The 23,888-nt window shown below is 38.6% G+C and overlaps 2 protein-coding genes across 3 annotated transcripts in view; both read left to right on the forward strand.

The window, feature by feature from the left end:
- LRIT3 (leucine rich repeat, Ig-like and transmembrane domains 3) overlaps positions 1 to 23,888 on the forward strand; it is a 32,820-nt gene that overhangs the window by 5,084 nt on the left and 3,848 nt on the right. Inside the window, exons 1-2 of one of the 2 annotated variants that reach the window (XM_054824564.1) lie at positions 14,093 to 14,227; positions 15,440 to 15,918. In XM_054824564.1, coding sequence (XP_054680539.1) covers positions 14,112 to 14,227; positions 15,440 to 15,918 — 595 coding nt within the window. In that variant the 5' untranslated portion in view covers positions 14,093 to 14,111. Of the gene's footprint in view, positions 1 to 14,092; positions 14,228 to 15,439; positions 15,919 to 23,888 lie in introns of those variants that run through there. The other variant, XM_054824565.1, reaches the window with a different exon arrangement.
- On the forward strand, positions 23 to 12,712 carry RRH (retinal pigment epithelium-derived rhodopsin homolog). The gene is made up of 7 exons (XM_054824569.1): positions 23 to 128; positions 5,602 to 5,792; positions 7,422 to 7,521; positions 8,247 to 8,400; positions 8,764 to 8,932; positions 11,483 to 11,661; positions 12,574 to 12,712. Exons 1-7 carry the CDS (start codon positions 23 to 25, stop codon positions 12,677 to 12,679), a joined length of 1,005 nt encoding a protein of 334 aa, XP_054680544.1. The 3' UTR covers positions 12,680 to 12,712.

Consider the following 23,888-nt stretch of genomic DNA (forward strand, 5'->3'; position numbering starts at 1 on the left):
GCACCAGTCTCTTTTGTCCAAAATGCATTGGAATGATTCATCCAATTCCTCAGAAAGTGACAATGAAGCTCATTCAGCCTTTACACAGACTGAGCACAACATAGTTGCAGCTTACTTAATAACAGCAGGTATGGGCATTGGCAAATTGTTGCATAACTTTTTAAAATAGAACCGTAGATCTGAATGCTCTTTTTGTGTAGTACCACCGATGGTATTTCATTTTGTATTACACAAATGTCTGATCGCTTTTTCTCCATAGTTTACTGACAAGTTAGCAATCAGCAGGCTGACTGAAGTGTGCAGAAACATCTAAGTTTTCTGCTCTATATTTGAAGGCAGCATTGTGTCTCGAAAAATATATTTTGTTGATATGTAATTATAGAAGAGAGTGAGAATTAATTTCTGCCAGCTTGCAGAAGAGATAAAAATAGGGCATAGCTGTCACATCTTGCATTTTTCTGTGATGTGCTCGAAGCTATCTTGAGATTTCTCTTGGGCCACATGTTTGTAGTAATATATGTGTAGTCTGAGCATGTGAGCGGGTGTCTGTTAGGGGGATGTAAGGGGAAGGGTTGGAATGTGACTTGGAGGGAGGGAGCTGGTCATTAATCAGAGCAGAGCAGACTCCAGTTGCAGCTGTATTTTTCACTGATGACACATGTTAGAAAAAGCATGCTGGAAGGCTTGACATCGTGTTTGTTGCCTGTGACTGCAATGGCCTTTGGCTAAACTTGAATGATTATGGAATTCTTTTTTTTTTTTCTTCCTTGAAAACTTTCTCATTGTTATAACCACAGCTGCTTCAGTAATGTTTTTCTGAAGCAGAGTGCTATAGCACTGACCAAATACTGAAACCTACTGTGTTGAAAAATAGGCCTTTTATACCTTTATTATGGAAAATTAAATCCGTTTATAAATACTTTATTCATAGACTGTACCATATATTTTCTATGTTATCATTAGATTTTAAACTACTTTAAAATATTAATGTACTTTAAGGTTATATGAAATAGTATTGCTGATGGCCACATTTTATTTAGCGTATCTGGTACTTATCATCTGAAGTAGTAAGTATCAAATTGCTGTTCTGGTAAAAAGGGTATTTTTGAATGCAAAGGCAGTAATTTATTTCAGCTTTTTAGAGAAATCGGTAGAACAGCTACACGGATCAGTAGACTTGTTAAGAAGCTGTAGAGATGGATGATGGTCAAGTATTGGAAGACTAGATGCAGTACTGCAGTACTGCTACATTATTTGCAGGTAACTGGATCTATTAGGTGCTGCAAATATGTATGATACTTGTTATATTTTTTAATTAAAATTGATTACATTGTATGTAAAAGGTGGTCTTTTCAGATAGTTTGACCACCTGGTGTTAGGGATCAAAGCTATCATCTGATCAATGGGATTAAGCAGAATCAGCCCAGCTCTTCTTTCTTAATCTTGCATGGAAATTAAATGTTTGGGTTTGGTTTTTTGTTTTTTTTTTTTTTTTTTTTTTAATACTTTGTGGTTTATTTGTTGGTTGTTGGTTGGGTTTTTTTCTTATTATAATTGGGGGAGTCTAGTAAATCTTTCACCTGTAGCTTGGACTTTGCTTTTTTAATGAGGAATGTTTTTGAGAGTCGGGTCTATACCATCTTTGAAAGTATGATTGATTGCTTTGCAAATGCTTTACCATGGCAAATCTCACATCTGGAAAATTTAAGCTGTATTAGTAAGCAGATGTCTAAGAATAAGAATGAAGTACAGGTACAGTGTTCATCATTATGCTGCTTTTTAAAAGGTTTGAATGCTTTTTACAAGTCATTGCTTTGTTTTCTGAGAAGGAAGTCATTGATAAGTATTGCAGTCTACAGTGGTCTGTATTAATTTTAGTGATGACAACAGGGATACTCAGGCTGCAGGAAGTAGTACTGCCTCATGGATATCCTTCAGTTTATAATGGTGAAATGCTCTGGTATCATTTTAAAATGCTAACTGGAAAAGTAAATTCCATGTTATACATTGTTTTCATGCTACTATGTGTATTGCTTAACTCTGTTAAGGCTTGAATTTGCATTTGATCTGTCTTTAGTTTTTGTTGCTTCCTTGAGAAGGAGGAAAATAAGAAATTCTTCTGCTCTTGATCAGGTTGTGACATTTTTATCTGCATCTTGACAAAACTACAAGGTTTAATTGAAGAAATATGGGAATAGCTGTCTAACCCTACAGTGTTTCATAGGCCAACTGGCAGCATCCGTGTGCTTTTTTCTGAATCACGTGAATTTGTCCCAGCTGCCAGTTTCAGGTTGCTGAAAGTCTTGGCTTGGTCTGCACTCCCTACCCTCCAAGAAATGCAGAAACTTTGTTCTTCTACTTGACCTGATTCTCAGAAACAGGGAAGAGAGCATGTCTTGAATCGACATGTTTTTTCTCACTTTGATCAGGATGGAATCCATCTTCTTTCTTACATTTTGCTCCCCAGAGCATTATTTTTTTTAATTTTGGCTCTATTAATTTGTTTTAGTGGTGCTGAAATTTTTAATGAATATAGGTTTAGCAATTTCCACTTTCTCTTCCCTGGTTTGGTGTGTCATGTCCCCCCCCCCCAGCTTCATTTTAAGATTGGGCTCTGAAGCACTAAATTTAGGTGTGTCTGACAGGATCCATCCTTCACCCTGAGGATATGAGTTTACAGTCCTGTTGTATTTCTGATTTCATTCTTGGTAGCTGTAATATCTGTTTAAGCATGCCTCATAAGAAGGCTGTACTGTTTTATAAACATGTAATTCTATTTTGCTTCCTTTTTCCCAAGAGATGACATACTACCTGTCAACGGGAGAGCCGACTGAACCGGCGCTGAGAGTGCTTTTAATATGGTCTTGGTTTCAGATTGGATCCCCAGCTCCCCCCTTTTGTTCATTTCAGGGGCTCATGGCATTGCAGTATCATTCTTGAAATGTGTGAATATATGAATATGATAGCTGGTGGCATCTATGTGGCTATGCACCTCCAACGTAATCTTTAAGGTGGTTTTCATGTACTAAGCAAGAGACTTGCACCTGAGAACAGACATGCTTGGTGGTTTTAAAAAGAGAATGGAAAGAGAGATAGGCAAGGATTAATTATCATTTGATTTTAAAATTACTGAATCTGTTAAGAGAGCTTCTGTTATCTAGGAGGTTGGTACTGATTAGTAAAATGTTGCAGTGCAACTTCTTCTATGAGTTATAGGTATAATAAAAAGGTACCAATTTACATATTTGAAATGGAGAAACTCCCTTTAAGAGCTGAAGAATTGGTGTTGTCCCTAGTGTCCATTATCCCAAGTATCATCTTTGTTATATTTTTATGGATGTTGTTATGATTGCACTGGCTTTCCTTCTGCCCTTTTTCATATCTGTCGTGGTATTAAAGTAGCTCTTGCTGAGCGTAGTGGTTCAGATCATACTTCTGATGTGTATTTGACCCTAGAAATATCTGCCTCAGTTTGATGCACCGGGGTGTGTGCTGATATTTATACACCTATGGATTGTGTTCCTGTGGACTGCCAGTGATGAAGTCCACAGGACTTTCCATGATTTGAAGGAATTTGCATATTAATACCAGTTAAAGTCTTCAAAATTCAACTGTAGAGTAGAAGTGCTTGAAACTGATTATTGCCCTCAGGTTTTCTAATCCTGCTGATTTGAGGTTATTGTTTGAACTGCAGCGTGTTTGTAGTCAGACTAAAACTGATGTTAGAGATTTTTAACTGGGCTGCAGCATTGACAGTGACAGGTGGAAGAACATCGTATAATACTTAAAAACCTTATTGCCCTTTCCATAGAGGCGCGTCAGCAAAAAGTAAGCTGTGTGTGTCAGGTGTTTGGTGGAGCCAATAGAGGAGCAGAAATCCCATCAGTGAGGGCGATGGGCTGCCAGGGGACTACAGCAGGATGGGCAGTGACTGTGAAAGAAGATGGGTCTGTTTTTAGAAGTCCACATTCAGTATGACAGCCATTCACTCAAACTCCTTGCAGAACTATCCCTCAGATCTGTGATGATGAAAAGTACAGTGTTTTGATTCATAGGTCAAACTTTTAAAGTAAAAAAAAAAAAAAAAAAAAAAGAATTCTGAGGGGCATTTCCATGGATAATGTGGTGTTAGGCTTTTACCAAAATAAGATTCCACTATGCACTTGTAATTTAAGGTGCCCAGGCTATACAAGTGTTTGTAAGTTTAGGATTTGGTTCAGTGATACTGTAACAGCTGTGCCAGACTAAGGGATCTATGGATAACTCTTGCAAATTCCTGTTATTATTTGCAAGCTATTTTTTTTAATGGCTGTGTTTGCTAGAACATGTTGCAATTCTCTATTGGTAAGGGCTGCGTGTCTTTCTCTGCTGAGGTGCAAGGGGGAGTTTTTAACCTTAATAGCTGTTTATTAATGGTAGGTTAGTAAAAGTCTAGAAGATGGGAGTTTGCTCTGGATATCTCTGCAACAGACTAGAGTCTGAAGAGAATAAAACCGCAGCAAAACCCTCCCATTCTGTGGGAGTGCCATGTAAACTCACTGCAAGAGCCATGCAGTAAGATTTGGCTAGGAAAGAGGAATAGCAGGAGAAAAGCAGGATCTGGAGGTTTTAAAACAGGTCACCAGGATCAGAAAAAGCTTGCTGATGCACAGGGTCATGAAGAGTGTCCTGGATGCCTTGGAGAGCATTGTTAAGTCCAAAGTAAATTCCAGAGGGACTGGACACGAAGAGCAGAGAATGTACATTTTAGCTTTAGTACTGTGTTTCTTTATTACAACTCTTTGTCTACTGGCCTTTTCTTGGCTTGCCTAATAATAGACTTCAGGCACAGTTTGAGTCAAGCCAGGTCAAAGAGGTTTAAAAATACACAGGTTAGCGAGGCAGGAGCAAGTTCAGTGCACAGCTGGACTTGTACCGTGGCCATGACACAGCCCCAGAGCTTGTCAGGTGGAGGGAAGAGCTGCCACTGTGGCAGGCTGTGCAGATCTTCAGACTGTTTGACAAGCCTTAGAAAACACCATTTGCAGCAACCTGAGTCAACTCTGATGCTTGCAAAGAACTGGGACCTCATGAGCAGAGAGGGGAGTTAGTCTGGCTAGGATAATGGTAGCAAAGTCAAAGCTTCTATATTCCTTTTGCCCAGGATTATTGTCTGAATGCGTTCTCCACTGAGAAAGGAAGATCTCAGGTGGTGGCGGGGCCTTTTGCTAGATCAGGTGAATCATAAGGCCCACTTTTTTTTGCCAGTCACCAACCTGCACTCTTTTTTGCTATGGAACACAGCACTGTACTTGGTGGTTGAAGTGTTTGAATTGTAAGCCTAGATGCTTTTGAATTTCTGCTATGCTTGTTGTCATTTCATCAGAAGTCCCAGGTTCAGAAAAATACTCACTTTTGTCCCTTACTAAATCCAAGTGCAAGTTATCTAATTGGAAGAGGTTTTTCTCTCCTTTTCAGGTGTCTGTCCTCTTTGCAAAATTGTGCTTGATTGAAAATAAAACTTGTTTAGGACTCAGATATCAATGGGCTGCATTTTCTTCTACATGTATATTACTGGCTGGTGTGCATCTTTTGTAAAGTTCCCTTTTTCTGTTTCTACAGGAGTGATAAGCATTTTCAGTAACATTGTTGTGTTAGGCATCTTTGTTAAGTACAAAGAGCTTCGGACAGCAACCAACGCAATTATTATCAACTTGGCTTTTACTGACATTGGTGTTAGTGGCATTGGTTACCCCATGTCTGCTGCCTCAGACCTTCACGGAAGCTGGAAATTTGGATATACTGGATGCCAGGTATTGCAATTCAGTCAGAGAGAAAGTTTTGAGCTCTTAAAAGCAAGCTGAGAAATAAGTAGTAGCTCTACCTGTTATTAGTTCTTTTAAGAGATAAGCTAGAGATGCAAAATTTGACTCTAGACCTGAAGCTGATGTTCTGTAATGTCAGTAATTTCTGGGTGTAGGATTTGATGTGAATTTGATTCCAAACTTATATTTATAATCTGAAAACATTAAAATGTAACCTTATATTTATCAACTAAATATTTTGAAATAGCTGTAAGCAAGTTCAGGAAACTGAATCCCCAAATGAAAAAGTTTATAGTAGCACATACACATTTGACGACTTGGTAGTTAAAAGACTTTGGATGTGGCTACCGTTTTGATGATAAGCTTGACAGAGTTCTGCTTGGCAAATACATGTTCTTTTGGATGGGACTATCCGGATATCCAATATGAAGGCCTGCAAAGCTATTGGTCTCCATTTAAGATTTAGGCTAATTTTAATAGCTATTTGCTTTTAAAAATAGACTGACTGAAAAATCATACTTTGATAGCAGAGAGATAGTGCCCTTTGCTCACTGTGTACAGTGATTTAAATCTACTTTTTTTAAGACTGTTGGGCTTAAGTGCCCAGGAAAATTAATAGTAATGTGAAGGTGTATGCTGAAAATGTGACTCAAGGAAAATATTTGCAACACTATACATTTTGGACCTTTACATAATGGATGTTTATAACAATCTGACATCACTTGCCTGAAAACACAGTTATTTCAAGCTCAAAATTCAGTCACTGTTTGACAGGAAGCCTCACTTTTAACATCTTTTGATCTAAACTGACTTGTAGTGGGTTGAAGTTGATGTGAAATCTCACTACCAATGCTTTGGGAGTAAAGATCCCTTGAAGTACAACTCCTGTCAACCTAAACCAAATGAATCACGTGAACTGAGATGGCTAAATGTCATGTAGTTCCATTATAACGTCTGGTAGCATGTGGTCTGGCACAGGGCTCTATTTTGGGGGTGCCAGTGGTACCACAGCCTTCCCAGTCATCCTTCGTGGTCAGGCTGTCCATGGGATGACTGGGCAGACACATTCAGAGCACGTTGGGATTGCAGCATATGTCAGTGTAGTAGATCTGACACATGTAAAAATGGAGGCCAATGGGGAAAATCCACGTACCATATCTGTGAATTAAGTGTAGTTATACAACAGAGGAGAGAGTGGCAATTCAGAACCTCACATTTACTAAAGCCATAACTTTTTGAATGAGTCAAATGCTCTTCAGGTTTCTTTAACATATGTTGAAAACATTAATTGAACTCCCCTCCCCCCAACCTCCAAACTCTTTATCTCTGAATCTCAAAATTTACTTATTGAAGTATGGTGTTTGTTTGCTTTTTAGACTACTGTCTTTAGGATTTCTGATGTGCACACAAGCAGGTTGCTTTTGAAATGTCTAATTTTAAATAAGCCAGCTCCAAATTGCCTATTTTGAATTAGTTCATTCAGTACCTTGCTTATGGAAGAGAACACTGGCTGAATGTCATGTATCATAGCGCCTTCGATTCAGTCCACAAGTTTGTACTTGTACCTTTGAAAGATTTCTCAGAAAGGATTTTTTTGTTTGTTTGTTTTAATTTCAGATCTATGCTGCCTTAAATATCTTTTTTGGGATGGCAAGTATTGGTTTACTCACTGTTGTTGCAGTTGACCGTTATCTGACAATCTGCAGGCCTGATATAGGTACTGTACTTATGGTCAAAAATGGTTCACTGTTGGGCTTCTATGAAATAAGTGTCTAATTGTATTGTTTTCTCATTAATAACTCCAGAATTACAGTGCTGGGCATAATTTGAATTTAGGGCATGATCCTACAGTACTTAGTTAAATAAGTTATCTGGTTGGCATGGATGGTACTGCTTGTGAAAGTGAAAAATTTCACAATTAGGCTGTTACTCTGTTTATAAGTTGCATTTTCATCACTGTTTCCAGTCTTTAAACACATCCATTTAGAGAAGCACATGAAAAGCCTCTAGCTGTGGGAGGTTTTGACCACTGTCAAGCTGGTGTGTGCCTCTAGTCTTGTGTTAACACTGTATGGGATGTTTTTCTCTCCTCTCTGTTACAGCTGTATTGTAACAGTTAATTCCTCCCCCGCAAGTATGCAAAGATGTACATGAATGCAGTGCTGCGTAATAAACTTCTTGGCATGAGGTTAGGATCAGGTATTGCCTCAATGCTGCGAGTTGGAATGGGTGATAGTATTTAAATGGTGTTTAAGGCTGGAAAGCTTGAGATATCATTCATCAGCACGAAAAAGGTATGCTACAGTGTTTGGGAGTGTAGGCCTTTGAAAGGATCATTATTAACCTGGTATGTGCTTGCTGAAAGCCACTTATTGTTCAGATATAACACTGGAAAGCAGCAAAAGATGACAATGGTTTGTGATTGTATGTGCTTGGCCACAGGAAGAAGAATGACTGCCCGTAGCTATGCCACTCTAATCCTTGCTGCTTGGATAAATGCAGTCTTTTGGGCTTCCATGCCTACTGTAGGCTGGGCTAGCTACACTCCGGATCCGACTGGAGCAACTTGCACAGTAAATTGGAGGAAAAATGATGTGTAAGATTCCCCTTCACCCTTTCTTTTAAGTTTGCTGTCTCAATGGAGGTTAAGATCATTTAATTCACCACTATATGAGCATAACTACTTTTTTCTGAAGTATGAAGCCTAATTTATAAAAATAATTTTAAAACAATGGAAATAATATAGACTGAGTCTAGAAAAAACATAGGAATTGAGCCATGCTTGAAAACTGCAAGGCTTGTAGTTGCTAATAGAAAAAATAAGGATGAAGAAAATTTTCCTAATTCTTTAAAAGCTTGTTTTAAAATTTCATAATCAAATCAAAATATCAAATTCTGTAGTAACTTTTCCTGGATGGCTATTTGTAAGTTACTGTGTTTTGTTTTTCTGTCTTATCAGGTCCTTTGTTTCCTACACAATGAGTGTAATTGCTGTTAATTTTGTTGTACCCTTAACAGTCATGTTTTACTGTTATTACAATGTTTCCCGGACAATGAAACAATATGCCAGCAGTAACTGCCTGGAGAGCATCAACGTAGATTGGTCTGACCAAGTAGATGTGACGAAGGTATGGTAAATGAGGGCATATTTTGTTTTAAGCATGTTCTTTTGTGTTAAAGTCTTGGAGGCAAAGGAACCTTTTAAGCACTTCTGTTTCCTACATTCCCCTTTTTCCTTTCATACTAAATATTAACTGAAATTTAGCCTTGGTGAGAACTCTTGGCTTGACTTATAGCACTAGAATCTTTACTTTTGGCATAATAGTCTTTCCAGATGAATAGTTACTTTGAAGTCTGAGAACAACATGAATTTTCCTTGGCTCTGCCCTCTATCATTACATAGAAATGTACCTCAGAGATGTCCTAGAAGGACTTTTACTCTCTGTGTCTGCGGAGTCCTTAGGCTTTCTGCTAGATCCATGGGTGTTCTGGTCTGAAATGGTTTGGTCAGCTCTGGCTTGAACTAATGGCCTAGAAATTAAAGTGCATTTCTAAGCTCCTGAGCTGTGTGATTCTGACCCCTTGTTCTTTTTAGTCTGTTGAACTTACCTCTTTCTTACGTAAACAGTAGTAAGTGTGAGTTATGGCATAAAATGATACATCCTGCCTTGGAAGGTTGACATTCTTTTAATGTATAAAAGTCCTTGAGGAACCTTGAAGTTCACGAGCTCCTTTGATTTTGTGTAAAGATATGATTTATGGTTAGGCATGATAAAAAAAGTAGGAGAGAATTGGACAGAAGAGTGTGTACCTATGCTTTTGAATTACTTATCAATGCAAACGTAACATTCCTGGGAAAACTTTCTCATTGCTAAACTTTGAAAAATGGTATTTTTACCTAAAAATAACAATTTGAGCATTTTGCTCCTCAGTTTCAAGCATTCTGAAAGTTCTTCAGAGGATTCAGTTATAAATTCAGACTCGCATTTGTGAAGAAAATGCATTTTTCCTGTTTTTGTGGTTGAAGAGAGCTTTAACTTTTTAAAAAAAGAGAAAAAAAGATTGACACTTTGGAATTAAGCAGGATCCTTCTTTAGAACTGGACTGCTTGCTTTTTCACAAATTAGCATCTTCTGAGCTTTCTATGCACCAAACTTTTGGACAAAAGCGTTCTTTCTTTATATTATTATCAGTAGGTATTGCATTTGTATTTAAATAGGAATCTTCTGTGGAGAGAGTCACTGCTCATTTATTGGTTATGCTCTAGGACAGCTCATACAAAGTAGCTGTTTACTTCTTGTTTCTCATTTTGTTCATCATGGAAAGAGTGAATTAGGGTATAGGTAAACTACACTAGGGAATCCTGTACATACAGAGAGCCCTGCGGTTTTGTTTTGTTTTCTAGTGATTTGTTTTGTCCTCTTGATTAATTTGAGATTTCCATTACTGATTCATGTTCCTGACAAAAGCCAGAAAAGTCCGTCCTGGTTGATTCCTCTCCTGCTCTGCCAGTACCCCCAGTTTGTTGCTGTTCAGTTCTAGCTGTGGCATGGTGTGTTCTGGGGTGTCAGCCCCAATGTGCCCAGATTAGTCTCTCTGGCAGGCAGTCAAACATGACAGATGACTGCTCAGATCTCTCCTCAGTATGATGCTTGAATGTGGCTATCATGCTTCATTAAACCAGGCAGACACTTCTGGGTTCCTTAAGTATACGGAACTGAACCTTTGTGTCCTGGAAAATTTACTTTCTGTTATTTAACTGTACCATAGTTAAGCCTTATGAAACATTTTTATTAGGTTGGTTGTTTGGCTTAGATTTTTCTCTCTGTTCATATGTATTGTTTGTAATAACATCCCAGAGTGACCTGTGTTTTGCTGGATTCCTTCTACTTGGGCTCTTCAGAATGGCAAAAAGAGGTTACATTGGAACTTCTTTTTGTTGATGTGTTTGTCAAGTCTATTTTGAAAGAGAATCTGTCATTCTGATAGAGCATTTTGTCTTCAGGAAGCAGTTTATCATCTTTTCACTAGCAAGGTCAGAAAATTGATTTCAGGTTGTTTACACCCGAACAGAAAACAGAGGAAGGAGCTAGGAAGTAGTTAAACTAAGGTGATTTGTTTCAAAGTTGATGTCTCCTATGGCTCACATGGTGTCGATTACCTGATCATTTTTAAATGTAGCATTTTCTTTTCTTAGGGCTGGATAGCCATCCTCTGGTGGATATCAGACTGCAGCTCTTCAGATATGTATGATAATAAAAACAATAATACAGCTAAGGTAACCTGCAGTTTGAAGGAGGGGATTTGTTGATAGCTTGCAGTGCATTTCCAGCTCTGAAGTGGTGGTCATAATTCATGTGTGAAATCCTCTCTGGAGTCCTCTCTGGCCATGTAAACTTTTGATGGCCAGATTTAACATAATCAGTAGTGCTGACTGTGAGGGAAGATTGTATATAATGAAATAACAGCATGCCAAAATAAATGGCAGTGTGATGAGCTATTAAATCCCCTAAGTGAAATTCTGGTATAACCTGTCAGAATTTGTCAGGTGTGCTTGTTTATGTGTTGTTATTTGGTTCTGGACAGCTCTATTTTCACACAGGTGCATGTGCTTTTGAGGTTAGGTTGTGAGGTCGTAATCTTCAGGTAATATGGGCTATGTTCCTCTTGTTTTACAGATGTCTGTTGTGATGATTGTAATGTTCTTGGTGGCGTGGTCTCCGTATTCTGTTGTGTGTTTATGGTCTTCCTTTGGAGATCCAAAGACAATTTCTCCTGCAATGGCCATCATAGCTCCTCTGTTTGCAAAATCTTCCACATTCTATAATCCCTGCATTTATGTAATTGCAAACAAAAAGTAAGTGCTCCTAATTTAGTACCAGTCCACTTCATGATTTTAGCATATCATATAACTATGGAATGATCATCTGTAGCATATGACAAACTGATTAGTGAAGGGATCAAAGGGTAAGCCACTGTTGATTTACCAAAGATGACCTTTTGAACAGGAAAGTCTGAAAGAAATTGTTTTGATCATCATCAGAACATAGTGAATTGATAAAGATTTTTGAGAAGACATTAGTGAAGCTTTTGTAAGACAGTTTTGAAAGTCCCTTTGTGGTTTCTCAAAGGCACTCATGGAATTTGGGTTGTATCAGCAGTAGACTGGTTTTAATGACTGTGACCAAAATGTCTGTCGGCTTAGTGACATATAACTTCTGTGGATTTCCTTGCTTGATTTGGGATGTGTCATATTCTGACTGATTAGGACGGATTGACACTTTTCATTAAAGTGAATCAGTGAAGTCTGTTCTTCTGTTTTAAGCAAGCATATCAAATGCTCTAACCAAGCCAGCGCCTCTGACTGGGAACTGGGTTTTGCAAAGAGGCATCCTTCCTTTTTCTACTACCAACCTGGAAGCAGAGCTTAGGCGACCTTATCTGATCCTGCTGAGTCAATGAAAAACTATCTCCTTTTTACCCTGTTCTGTAAGTTCATCTTTGTCGTGGCTATACACTGTCCTGGCATAAGCAAAAGCTGCTGCGACCTCTGTTGTAGAAGAGATACAGAGCTTAACTGAGTTATTCCTGTACATGGAAGTGAAAAAGACTCGGGTCCTTCTGAATTCCAAGTACACATTTTTTATTAAGCAAGTTTTACTAAAATTGAAAACTGTTGTAATACTTATGGCCAGCTTATTCAGTTTTTCTTTTGTATTTGGCTCTCCAGCTGACAATCTTTCTGCTTTTCCTTTCTTGTCCTTCACAGGTTTCGGAGGGCAATCCTGGCAATGGTGCGATGTCAGACAAGACAAGAGATAACTATTAACAATGCCTTGCCCATGAGTGTATCTCAAAGTGCACTGACATCATAAAACTCATGTCATTTGCCTGCATAAGTTACATGGAAAGGAGTGAAATCTGGGTTAAAGTTAATTAATCTTTTGGAAGATTAATCTTTTGGAATAATAATCTGCCCCAGCCAGCTATTTTCTATTAATCACAATAATCTTTTTAGTTAGGTTAAAAAGAAAAAAAAAAGACAAAAACCACTAAGACTGTAGTTTTTGAGAGTGAGGTTTATTGGCCCAATATGTCTGTCCCAAACAAAAAAGGCTAGTGAAGTGTTCACTGTGACTCTTACAGGGTTGAACAAGGTGACACAGGGGCAGGGAGAGGCTGAAGCAGGAAGTGCTTAAGTTCAGTAACATAGATTTTGCACCTCTAATTCCTTTAATTAGTTACTTTCCCTCAACTTCCCTTGAAAGTTTTCCAGACTTGAAATACTCTGGATTCTCCCTGTGTGAGTGTATTTCTATACCAAGTGTCCATGTTGATGTGCCTTCTAAAGTTCTGTTTCTGCATTAAGATATCAAAATATCTAGCCAAACTCTATAGAACCTGTTATCAGCTGTTAGGAATTTGAAGGAGTTTCAGGATATTTAATGTATTTTTAAAGTTTTGGCTCACACAACCAAATGAATTTGTAGGAAAGATGGCTTTTGTTTTAGTAATAGTACGTTTCTAGTACTTGTGACTGCACAGCAAATCCTGAAAATGAGACAAAATGCACCCTAAAGCTTGACGCTTGGGAGGCACATAAAACTGAGTAAAAATGGTAATTTCAAAGACAATCTTATGGTCATATAGGACTGTTGTGTAATTTTCAAAAAATACCTTTGACGATGTGAGCAATGGATTTATTCAGGATGGAAGAGATGACTATGTGTAGATCTATTTATGAATGATAGTATATGCACTCTTGGTTCTCAGATTTTGAGAATAAATATCTTCTATTATTATGTATGCATGAATGAAGTTTGGCTTTGCAATGTGTAACTTATTTAAAATACACATGGGTTTTTTGGTAAAAACTTGCTTTTACAGGATTTTTTTAAAAGCTCTGGAATCTTGGCTTCCTATTAATTTATAATTTTTAGTATTAAAGAAAATGCCATGCAGTATCCTCATGCTGTACAGTAACTAATGCATTGCCTCTTAGAAGGAGCAAAGAGATATTTTATTACATACTAACCCGACAAGCTCTATGTATTAAAATAGCCTTGAAACATGCTGTGGATATGTTTGAAACAGAGTGTGTTCTTCTGACAGAATAAAGAATCAGCTGGTTTAACTGATCCCTTTTAGGATACATTTGAAGGTTAAGCAACAACAGATCTCGGCTAATCTGATGTAATCTGCTGTTACTAAATGGATGTCTACATTCACATTTGTAGCACACTGCACATGAGTACCTAGGAATAAAGTTTTCAAATTTTTTCATACCAGTTCTGCTGGGAGGAAGCCATGTATCTGTTTATTTACTTCTACCTCCTAATGAGCTTTTTTGAAGAAGCACATGGGTTTTGTCCTTCACAATGCACTTGCGTTTACCATGGCAGAAGTGATGGCACTGGAACAAGGTAAATATTTTATTATTTGTTTTTCAAGGCAATTTATAAGGAAAAGGTTTGAAGAAATTGGAAATAACGTTCTCATACATTGCAAATTAGTTCTAGCATAGTTGAAATAAAGGTGTATCTTACACTGGTGTTATATGGCTAGCAGCATTCCTGAACAGGAGCAGATGGTGATTATGGCTTTGTACTTAGCAAATAGCTACTCTAAATCTTCAGTTTTTGCAGAAGGCGATTTCATTCTGCTCCATGATTTTCCTACTATGGTAATGTCCTTTCTATTTCTACAAACTAGTTGTCTACTGTAAGGCGATTCTGGTTTAAATAAATACAGTAGTTTATTCTTTTTTAATCTGCAGGAAAATCATATAACTTTTGGTAATAAAGAGGTTGATTTGAAATTTGATGATCTGGGTATTGACATGTCAATTTTGGGACATACTGTTTGTCATTGCTACTTTTTGTTACAACATATCTAGTATAACGCTGCATGAGGAGAAAGTAAAATGGAGGGAGAATATAGAGAAAAGGGAGAAAATGAAAGATAGGCTTATTGAGGAGAAGGGAATCTTCGAGCTAATATGTGCAAACAATGCACCTGAAAGAAATGGAAACATACTGATTCTTGAAAATGCTGAAATCCTGTTTCACTAAAATCAACAGGAGCAGAAAGTTCTTAGCACATCTAAGAAGCAGGTAATTTCTACGTGCACACCAGAAATAGGGCTACAAAGCTCTCCTATAGAGAATTACGTCAATATTTTCTATTTTCAGTCTATTCTGAAAAGTAAATATAGACACATCATGCAGAAAAATTAGAAATTAATAATCCAATATTCTGAATTTTAGTAAAATAAGTGGCATGCAGTTCCCACTTGAGATACATGCATGTGTTATTCCTTGTACAATGGCTTCTGATTTTCAGTTGTCAGTAGAATGATGGTCTTCACATGCTTTAGGATAAAGCAAATCTAGATTTCATGTGAAATTGTCATTGCTACTTCGTATGCTTTTGCTCATTAGAAAATCCATGTTTGTCTCTTCAGTTTTTAAATGCAGAGGACTGTTCTTGATTTGACATTCTTTGTTCTGCTAGTAGTGTTGCAGAAAGTAATAGCATTTGCATTTAAATCTGAAATACAAATTTATGATAAAGAAATGCCAATCTCTTTTTTTTTTTTTTTTTTAATTTCCTTCTTTTTTTTCTTTTGATGCTAGGTCTGTGCTCTGTAATGATCCTGACATGTACGAGATCCCTGTGAATGTTCCTGTGGATACTGTAAAACTTCGTATAGAGAAAACTGTCATACGAAGGATTCCAACTGAAGCCTTTTACTACCTAGTAGATCTCAAATACCTGTGGGTAACTTACAACTGTGTAGCCAACATCGATATCAGCAGTTTCTATAACTTGAAACAACTGCATGAGCTACGGCTGGATGGTAATCTGCTCTCAACTTTCCCTTGGGAATCGCTGGCAGAGATGCCCAACCTACGGACTCTTGATTTACACAACAACAAAGTGACCAGCATTCCCACCGATGCTGGCCGGTACCTGAGAAACCTCACCTACCTGGACATATCCAGCAACAAGCTAACCACATTGCCATCAGACTTGATGGACATTTGGCCCCCCTTCTCAGAAGCTGTCCTGTCTAAGAACATGGACATTCTGGTGACCCAGAGAGTTATTTTGGGTACGTTTAAACAGCATGTCTCATTCCTTATTAAAATGTAGCTAAATGTTAAGTTGCAAGTCAGAGCAGGTGGGGGACCAGACTGGGATTCAGGAGAGTGGGTTTTATCCAAGTCAGTCTTCTGGTTTGGTCTATGATTATTTGCTTGTTTATTTATTTATTTTCTGTTGGTGACAGAAAACTATAAAATGAAGATAGTGACCTCCATGTATGTTGTTACCTCAAGGTTATAAAACTGAAGTAAAATCTACAGGATTCCTGTCTACAAGAATATAGGCCATATGTAGTATTCAGTATCCATATAAATGCAGGGCTTCCAAAAAATGTGTTTCTGATGATATTTCCCTCATCACTGTATGTGATTGCAACTGTAAGCGTATCCATTTGCAATGTTTTTTTCCAGTGGCTCACAAGCCAAAGTAGCTGGAGCTGATGCTTGTATGAAGCCTGTCCTGAGACACAGTGCTGCAGATAGTGTTGGTGGCTCAAAAGAGGGCAACTCTGCTCTCTCTGGGACTTCTGTTGACCTGGCGTTGCTCTAAAACTGACTGATTATCCTCAAGTTTTTCCCAATTTACATGTTGAATATGAGAGCGAGCATAGGAATCTGATCCCTACAGCTTCACAGTACTTTTTATAGTATTTAAGGTAAGTATTTAAGAGTAGTTTGGCCAGGCTCTTGGGTTTTTTTTCATAATTTTATTCCATCTCTCTAGTACGCCATCACATCAGTTCTGTTTGTGACTCTTGTGTTTTATCTTAGACTTCCTCTCCACTTCCTAGTCTTGCAGGTAACCCCTTCTGCAGTTTCTGAACATGGCTGGAACAGCTCTATCAAACGTGTTCTTTTCTGTTGCTGTTTACGTAAAAGTGCATGTTTTCATGTTTTTGTAGTGTAGCAGGTGGAAGGGAGGAAAACCACCTGACTCTCCATAAACTAGCTGTAGTTGTTCTATACTCGTTGGTATAGATCTGCCCTGCATTGTACTGCCCAGTATTTCCAATTTCTTGATCTAAACCCCTGCTATTCAGTGTTCATTTGTTCAGCTGCTTTGTTTCACAGCAGAAGCTGCAATTTGAAACTCTCATTCAGATAAGATTGTATATAAATAATAGAAGCAAGTAGGCTGAACGAGTTCCTCACATGCGTGATAACTGTAGGTTTGCAGCATTAATTGGATCTTGGTTTATTCAGGATTAAAAAAAAAAAAGAAAAAGAGGTTAAAGTAAGCCCAGCTCAGTACCTCTTTCCCTGTCCCTGCACTGAAGGCTGCAGGAGGCAGTAAAGTAGGAGCTGACTGTGCTAGATCTAATCCTCTTGACGATCTCATGTGGGAGTCCCAGAGGTTATTTGGTTTCCTTGTCTTACATAGCCCTGACCACTTAAAGAAAACAAACCAAAGGGAACAAACAAACAAACAAAAAACAACCCCCCAAAAACCCACCCAAAAAACCCAAACCCACAGCCTCTTCTCTCCTCCCTTTCCCTCTGGCAGCCATCTGCAGGCTTTGTTGGTACAGGCACTTCGCCAGCCTCCTCTAGTCCTGGCACACCCTCTGGTGCCAGCATTAAGTTCTCTAGAGACTTGGGATGTGACCTTTGGATCATTTTCATTTATGAACTACAACTCAGTTTGAACACAGATCTACAGAGGGGAACACGCGCTGGGTTCAAACAGCACCTTGCTTCTCTTTTTTTTTTTAACGTTATGTGCTGAGGGAGGCTCTGTGCAGTCATTAGAGATTTGGATCTGAGAATGCAAAATGCCAGGTAGTACTTTCATTGTGTTGTGTTGAGCAAATCTGCCTTAGGGAAGCTGTGAATAATTAGCGGAATTTTCTTGCACTGACATCATAGCCTTCTGATGAGTATATCCCAATGCAGATGGTACCTGCTATATAAGAAACTCTATAGTGAATAAGAAAACATCCCCTTCCTCTGGAGATTAGAAAGTGCAGTCCTCTCTACGTCACGGATTATTATGACAAGCTTAGTCTCCACTAAGTGTTAGTTTTATTATCTATATTACTAGAGCTTGCAAAGCTGTAGTTATGGCACTCACACTCGCTGCCAGAGGCTAATCCTTAGGTTGCTGTTGATGGACTGTTACAAAGCAGTTGTTTTTCAGCAATGAATGATTGAGAGAAACTATCAGGCTAGAAAGATGACCTAGGAGTAGAGATGGCTCTATAATGCTCCAACCATGGATGTCGGCTAAGAATGACAGGAGCAAGGTGTGCTCTGTGGCATTGCTTTCTCTCTGACACCCGTCCTGTCTCTACCGGGATTGCTGGAGCCTGAGAAATGAGAAGCATATCCCATAGATACTCTCCTCCTCCTCCTCGGTGGAAATAATAATCACAGAGGTATGTAATCAGAAAGGATTTTGAAAAGGCCTCTAGCCTACTGGGATGCAGATCCAGATGAACTGAACGGTTCTGGTGAAGTCAGTGCTGTTCTTAAAGCCTGCAGCCAGACTGTTCCAGAGCCTTCTCTGGTAACCTCTTCCAGTGCTTATCTATCAGGATAGTGAGAAAGTTTCTCTTAATATCTAACCTCAATCTCCCTTACTGCAAACTAAGCTGATTACCTCTTGTCCTACATGAGGTGGACATAAAGAAAAACTAATTACCATCTCTTATAGTAACCTTTCATACATTTTCCTTTACTGTTTGCTGCCTTAACCAATTGCACCGTGTCTTTCACCAGTTTCTTATAGACTGTGGGTCTTGGGGTTTTTCCCCTCCCCCCCATTTTCTGCCGTAGTTACTGGTTCCCCTTTGGACTCGTTTAGGTTTGAAAAAAAAATAATAAATGTGATGCCCACAATTGCACACAACGCTTGCTTTGATGCTCAGGAGTGTCCTGTGTGCTTCCAGCTGTTCTCTGTGGCAGCATTCAGCCCCATGTGCCCACATGGAATGGTAGCTGTAGCCAGAGCTCTGCTAGAAGCTGGAACCCAGAGCAAATAAATGCTGTTTTGTCCAGTCAGGAAAGCAGCAGTCAGGTTCTACATAATGTCAGCAGTTATGGCTTGAGCTAGCTTCTCTCCTAGTTCTGGCAAAACAAGAATGTCACTTGTATTTAAGTAACAAGATCAACAACAGCAAAGCCGCAAACTCAAATGTTTGTGCGTATGTATTTTTTAACACCAGGGGGCAATTTTATCTTCAGTGTCTTGACTGAGCATCAAGAGGGTTGCATGTAAGAGAAAGTTCAGGTTCCCCGTGTTTACTTCAAGGACTCTTGGAGCATCCACAGGCTACTTTTGCCAGGGGACTGGCAGCTTAGCATCTTGTTATTCCAATTTGTAATCTCTGTACTTAGAGGTTTGGGATTTTTTATTACCTCACACTGTATGAAGTTCCTCTGTGTGGATACTATGCCAGATGAAAGAGTGGCTCACTCTGGCTCTCATCCACACAGTTTAGGGCCAGGTCTCTTTAAAGCTGATTAGCTGTTTCATGCTTTGTAAGATTTAGCCCTTGGTTTTCTGTGGACTCTATGGGATGCTGCAGTGACTCTGAAATGTAACTGTGTGGGTGAGGATGTTTTTTCTTCAGTTCAAACTGCCTGAAGTAATGTGAGAATTGCATTGCAACCCATAGAATTGTGCTTTTGTAATATAAAATAGCAAGGGTATATTGTATGCCTGATGGGCTGATAGGCATGCAGGATAGTTTGGAGGTGCAAAGCCTGTTGCGCTTATGTTGTGGGGAAAGAACAGGATGGGAAGAGCTGTCCTTGGTGTAGTCTTATCCATAAGCTGTTCAGGGAGCAGTCCCTGAAGTGTGAACTGTCCCTGGAGCCACATCTGACTTTGTCTTGGAGAGTGCCCTTTGGAACAGTTCAAAACAAAGCTGTGGAGTGAGCTGACAATTGAGCAGTGGAAATGATCAAGGGACCAGTGTGTGAGTTCATCTGGCCCTCTCTTGATTACGTCTGGAGCTATAGCCTAATACTTTGATCCAAATCACAGCTAAGTTTTGGCATTGGCTGCTGTACAGAGATTGAAATTTCTGGCATGAACGATGGCAGAAGCATTTTCCGTATGGAAAATTACACCTAGTGAGTCACTGAGAGAAACAGAGGAATCCAGGGTTTGATAGAGTGGCAGTTAGATGAGATCTTGCCTCTGTTGCATGTAGAGGTGCCAAAAATTTGAAATGCTGCAGGTCCATCAGGCTCCCAGCTGTTATGCTGGGCCGTTGGGTAGATGCTGAAACTACTCCCTAGCAATTACTATGTGTAGGAAACACTGGGACACGGTGTGGGAAGTGGGCTTTATTGTTTAGAACCCTGGATCAAAAGTCTTGTAGCTTCAGTTGGAAGAGAGCCTTGGGTAGGTTGACCCAAGCTGTGGTGAATATTTCCATCAGCCCGTATGTCACATACTGCCATTTTACAGCACCTGAAAAGCAGTATATTATACAAGTTCTGGTCTGAGACTGGTTACTGATTTACCAGGAAAATTTCGCTCATAGCTATTTCAAATGCTAAAGTCCATATTGACACACACTGAGGAAACCCTGCTTACTGAGAAGGCTGCAAAAATGTGCATGCACAGACACACATATACATATATTTACCATTGTATATGCAAGCATACATATCAATGTGTGAGAGTAAAATACGTTAATCTAGAATAAAGAAAGGTTTTTAGAGCAATTTATAATCCATATTTAAAGTTAAAATACACTGCATTGGTATATTACAATGCATAAATATTTATCAATGTTTGTTTCGCCTTGATTAGTATTTCTTTCTCAGGTCAACAAGCTGCCTTAGTATTTCTACAAAAGAATCCAGGGTTTATAAAGACTTGGTGTTCCATCAGATACACATGCCATTGGAGACTTATCATTATTTCTATTTTCTCTTCTTAGGAAATTATTTTCCTGAGGGGATTCCATCTCATTCCTTTATTAAAGCTCTCCATTTTTTTCCAGTTTCTTAATTTTTTCCTTTTTTTTAACCTTTTCTTTGTTCTTTAATGTGTGTGTTCTCACTTTTACCATCTTGTAAACACAAGCTGTTAAATTTCAGAATGCTCTTTGTAGTTTGGAAACTAGGTTTACATTCCCGTTTCTGTTCTCTTCCATAGCTAACTGAAGTATAATCAAAGTCAGTGTTTTATCCTTGCTTCCAACTCAATAGTACTTTCATCTTTTTATTCTGTGAATTCACATGGCTTGATGACATACAATGGCTGTGCAAGTTTACTAAAAATAATGTGAATACTGCCAGATATTGGCAAGACACAGATAAATAGAAGGAATGAGCCATGGGGGCAAGAAAGGAACTCCTGCAGCTGTATATATTATATGTATTTGTATATAAAGTCCTGCTTCTTTAGCCAGTTCCACTGTGAAGCATGATGAATGGGGGAGATGAGGTGACTAACTGGAATAACTCTCTCTTTGCACTAACGCCCAGAAGTACAGAGCCTTCTGGGACTAGAGCTTTCTTCTGAAGCTGAAACCAGGCCTTCAGAATGATTTGACATAGTCAAACCTGTGTCCCAGACTGGATTAAACAACCTTTCAATCTAAGGACTATCCGTCTTTCCTTCCTCATTCCTTCTATTTTGTCAGTTTCTGATACCTATTGTAACAACTTTGGGTCTTCTTTAGGACACTGGGAGAATATGAAAGCCATGTATTTATATATATTAGGAAAAAATTCTTCACCAAAATGGCTGCCAAGCATTGGAACAGGCTGCCCAGGGAAGTGGTTGAGTCACCATCCCTGGAGGTATTTAAAAGATATGTAGATGTGGTGCTTAGGGACATGGTCTGGCGGTGGACTTGGTAGTAATGTTTGGTTTACGGTTGGAGTCGATGATCTTAAAGGTCTTTTCCAACTTACATGATTCTATGATTCTGTTTGAAAGGCCTTTGAGCGCTGGTAGTTGTATTAGAAACAATAATAAACCCCATCCTTTACTGCAGAAAAGCTTGTAGGATGCAGGAAGGTCACAGAAGAAATATTTTCAGTAGTGTTCAAAGTAAAGGAGAATCTGCTGCCTGGTCTGTGGGATGGGAGCCCTATTGGTGCTGCAAATCTGTCCTGATTAACGCTGTGGACCCCGAGTTCCTGCCCTGCTGCCTGCTTTTGTAGCACAGCTGCCCCGTGCTTCTGTCCTCTCGATAGCACAGAGGCCATGCTGGGAGTTCACCTGCATTTTAGCAGTGTTTGTTATGGAGAGTCTCTGGCAGTTGAGGCCTTGTCTCAAGGGGATTCCATCTTCCCTCTTATACTTTAGGGGAATGTAATTTCAAATTTAATTTTCAAATGCCCTTCTTAACATAGTGAGGAAAATTGTCTCCTCATATACAAGTGAGAGTGAAAAAAGAAAAAAAATTACAGGCATATTGTCTCTAACTACAAACTAAAGCTTGCCTAATTTAAAAGATGAGCACAAATAGTTATGTACATGTGCTTGATTGGGCAGAATTTTTATGAGCACAAACAGTTGATGTACCTAGACACATGGAAAACATTTGGATGGTATCTCTTTTTCTCTTTTGCTTGTGAATATATGTGTGAAGTTCACAGGAAAAATTTTTATATTTTGGAGACTATTTTTCATTTTATTTTTTGAAGAAAAGCAGTTGCTGATAAAACTTTCCTTGATTTCTCCTTCTTCATTCTAACAGGCAATAAGTACTGAATAAATGTAAAATCTCTTATGTCTGGAAGGAGTGAAATTGGATTGTGATGTCAAAGTCATGGAATCTCTTCAGGTCAAGTCTTGTTTTAAAGAGCGGGGATTAATTGAGGTTTACCACAGTTTTAACCAATCACTGCCATTGTGCTTAAAATAACCTAACCTTGGTCCTGCGATAAAAGGAAGCAGTAGTTAATTATTCATGTGTTCTTTCATCTGCAGGTTTCTTCCAGAACAAAAAGCAGAATTCTTCCATTAGCTCTTTTGATAATTCCTAAAAATGCACATTGAACAATATATTTTTTTAAATTTTATTTTAAATAATTCAACTTGTCCGTTGCACTAATCGGTAAATTCAATAGTGAGGGGCTCTTGCATACCATCCCTTGTTTCAGACTGTAAGTTCTGTTTATTGTTAAAACTTGAAAAAAATGAAAAAGGTATGCCCAAAATTATAAGTTGAATGAAAAAATATTTGAACTCATGAGTGACATGCTGTGTGGTGTTTTACCTGGTGAAGCCGCTGTTGCTCTATGAAGGTCAACGTAGTGGAGTAATCAATACCAGCTGAGGATTTAGACTTATATTCCTCAGAAATGGCTACTCTCTTTCACCATAATAAGTTCACCAAGAGGGAGAAGCCTCTCATTCAAAGACTTTGGAATCAAGAAACAAATGTTATAGCCCCTAACAGAAGATGAGGGATAATGTTCTTGTGTGCCATCATAAAAATATTGTAGTCATCAGCTTTTTCCAGGGTCCTTCCCATTTTCTACTCTTCTGTTATTCTTTATGAATGTATTTCGGAGGCTGTCCTAAATTCAAGCCAGATTTATAAGAATATTGGTATAGTTCAGAGCCAGATAAGAATTTTATTGGCCTAAAGCTTTTTCTCCTTAGCCTTTATCCTTTTTTCAAGGGGCAGAAATGTGGGTGTAAGCTCTAAACTCTTAAATCATCATGGTCTCTGCAAACATTGAAAAAAGGGTCTGACAGGATCAAACTGTAAGTGTCCAAAGAAGGACTAAGAGCAGAGAGTGACAAAATGCAGTAGCCCTGAGAAGCTATCTTTCCAGAAGGCATAGGCAGGTGAAAATGTATCATCAGTCTTAAGACATCTTTTCAAAGTGTTTTTCCTAGTTAAACAGCAAAGCTAAGCAAAGGTAGTGCCAGTATATTACTGTGCTCCAGTAAACTTCTGTGAAGAAAAAGTTTAGCTTAATAAACATTCATACCGTTCTTTCTCACCTTTGCAAAACCTCCTTCCACCAGTCAACCAAACAAAAAAAAGACAAACTG

Source organism: Grus americana, chromosome 4 (genome assembly GCF_028858705.1).
Source record: "Grus americana isolate bGruAme1 chromosome 4, bGruAme1.mat, whole genome shotgun sequence".
In the NCBI taxonomy this organism is placed as follows: Eukaryota; Metazoa; Chordata; class Aves; order Gruiformes; family Gruidae; genus Grus; species Grus americana.

Excerpts from the sequence above, each read along its gene's own strand:
- RRH (XM_054824569.1), top strand. The coding sequence starts at position 23 with ATGCATTGGAATGATTCATCCAATTCCTCAGAAAGTGACAATGAAGCT. Across the intron at positions 8,933-11,482 it reads ACCAAGTAGATGTGACGAAG|ATGTCTGTTGTGATGATTGT; the intron begins GTATGGTAAATG and ends CTTGTTTTACAG. Across the intron at positions 11,662-12,573 it reads TATGTAATTGCAAACAAAAA|GTTTCGGAGGGCAATCCTGG; the intron begins GTAAGTGCTCCT and ends TGTCCTTCACAG.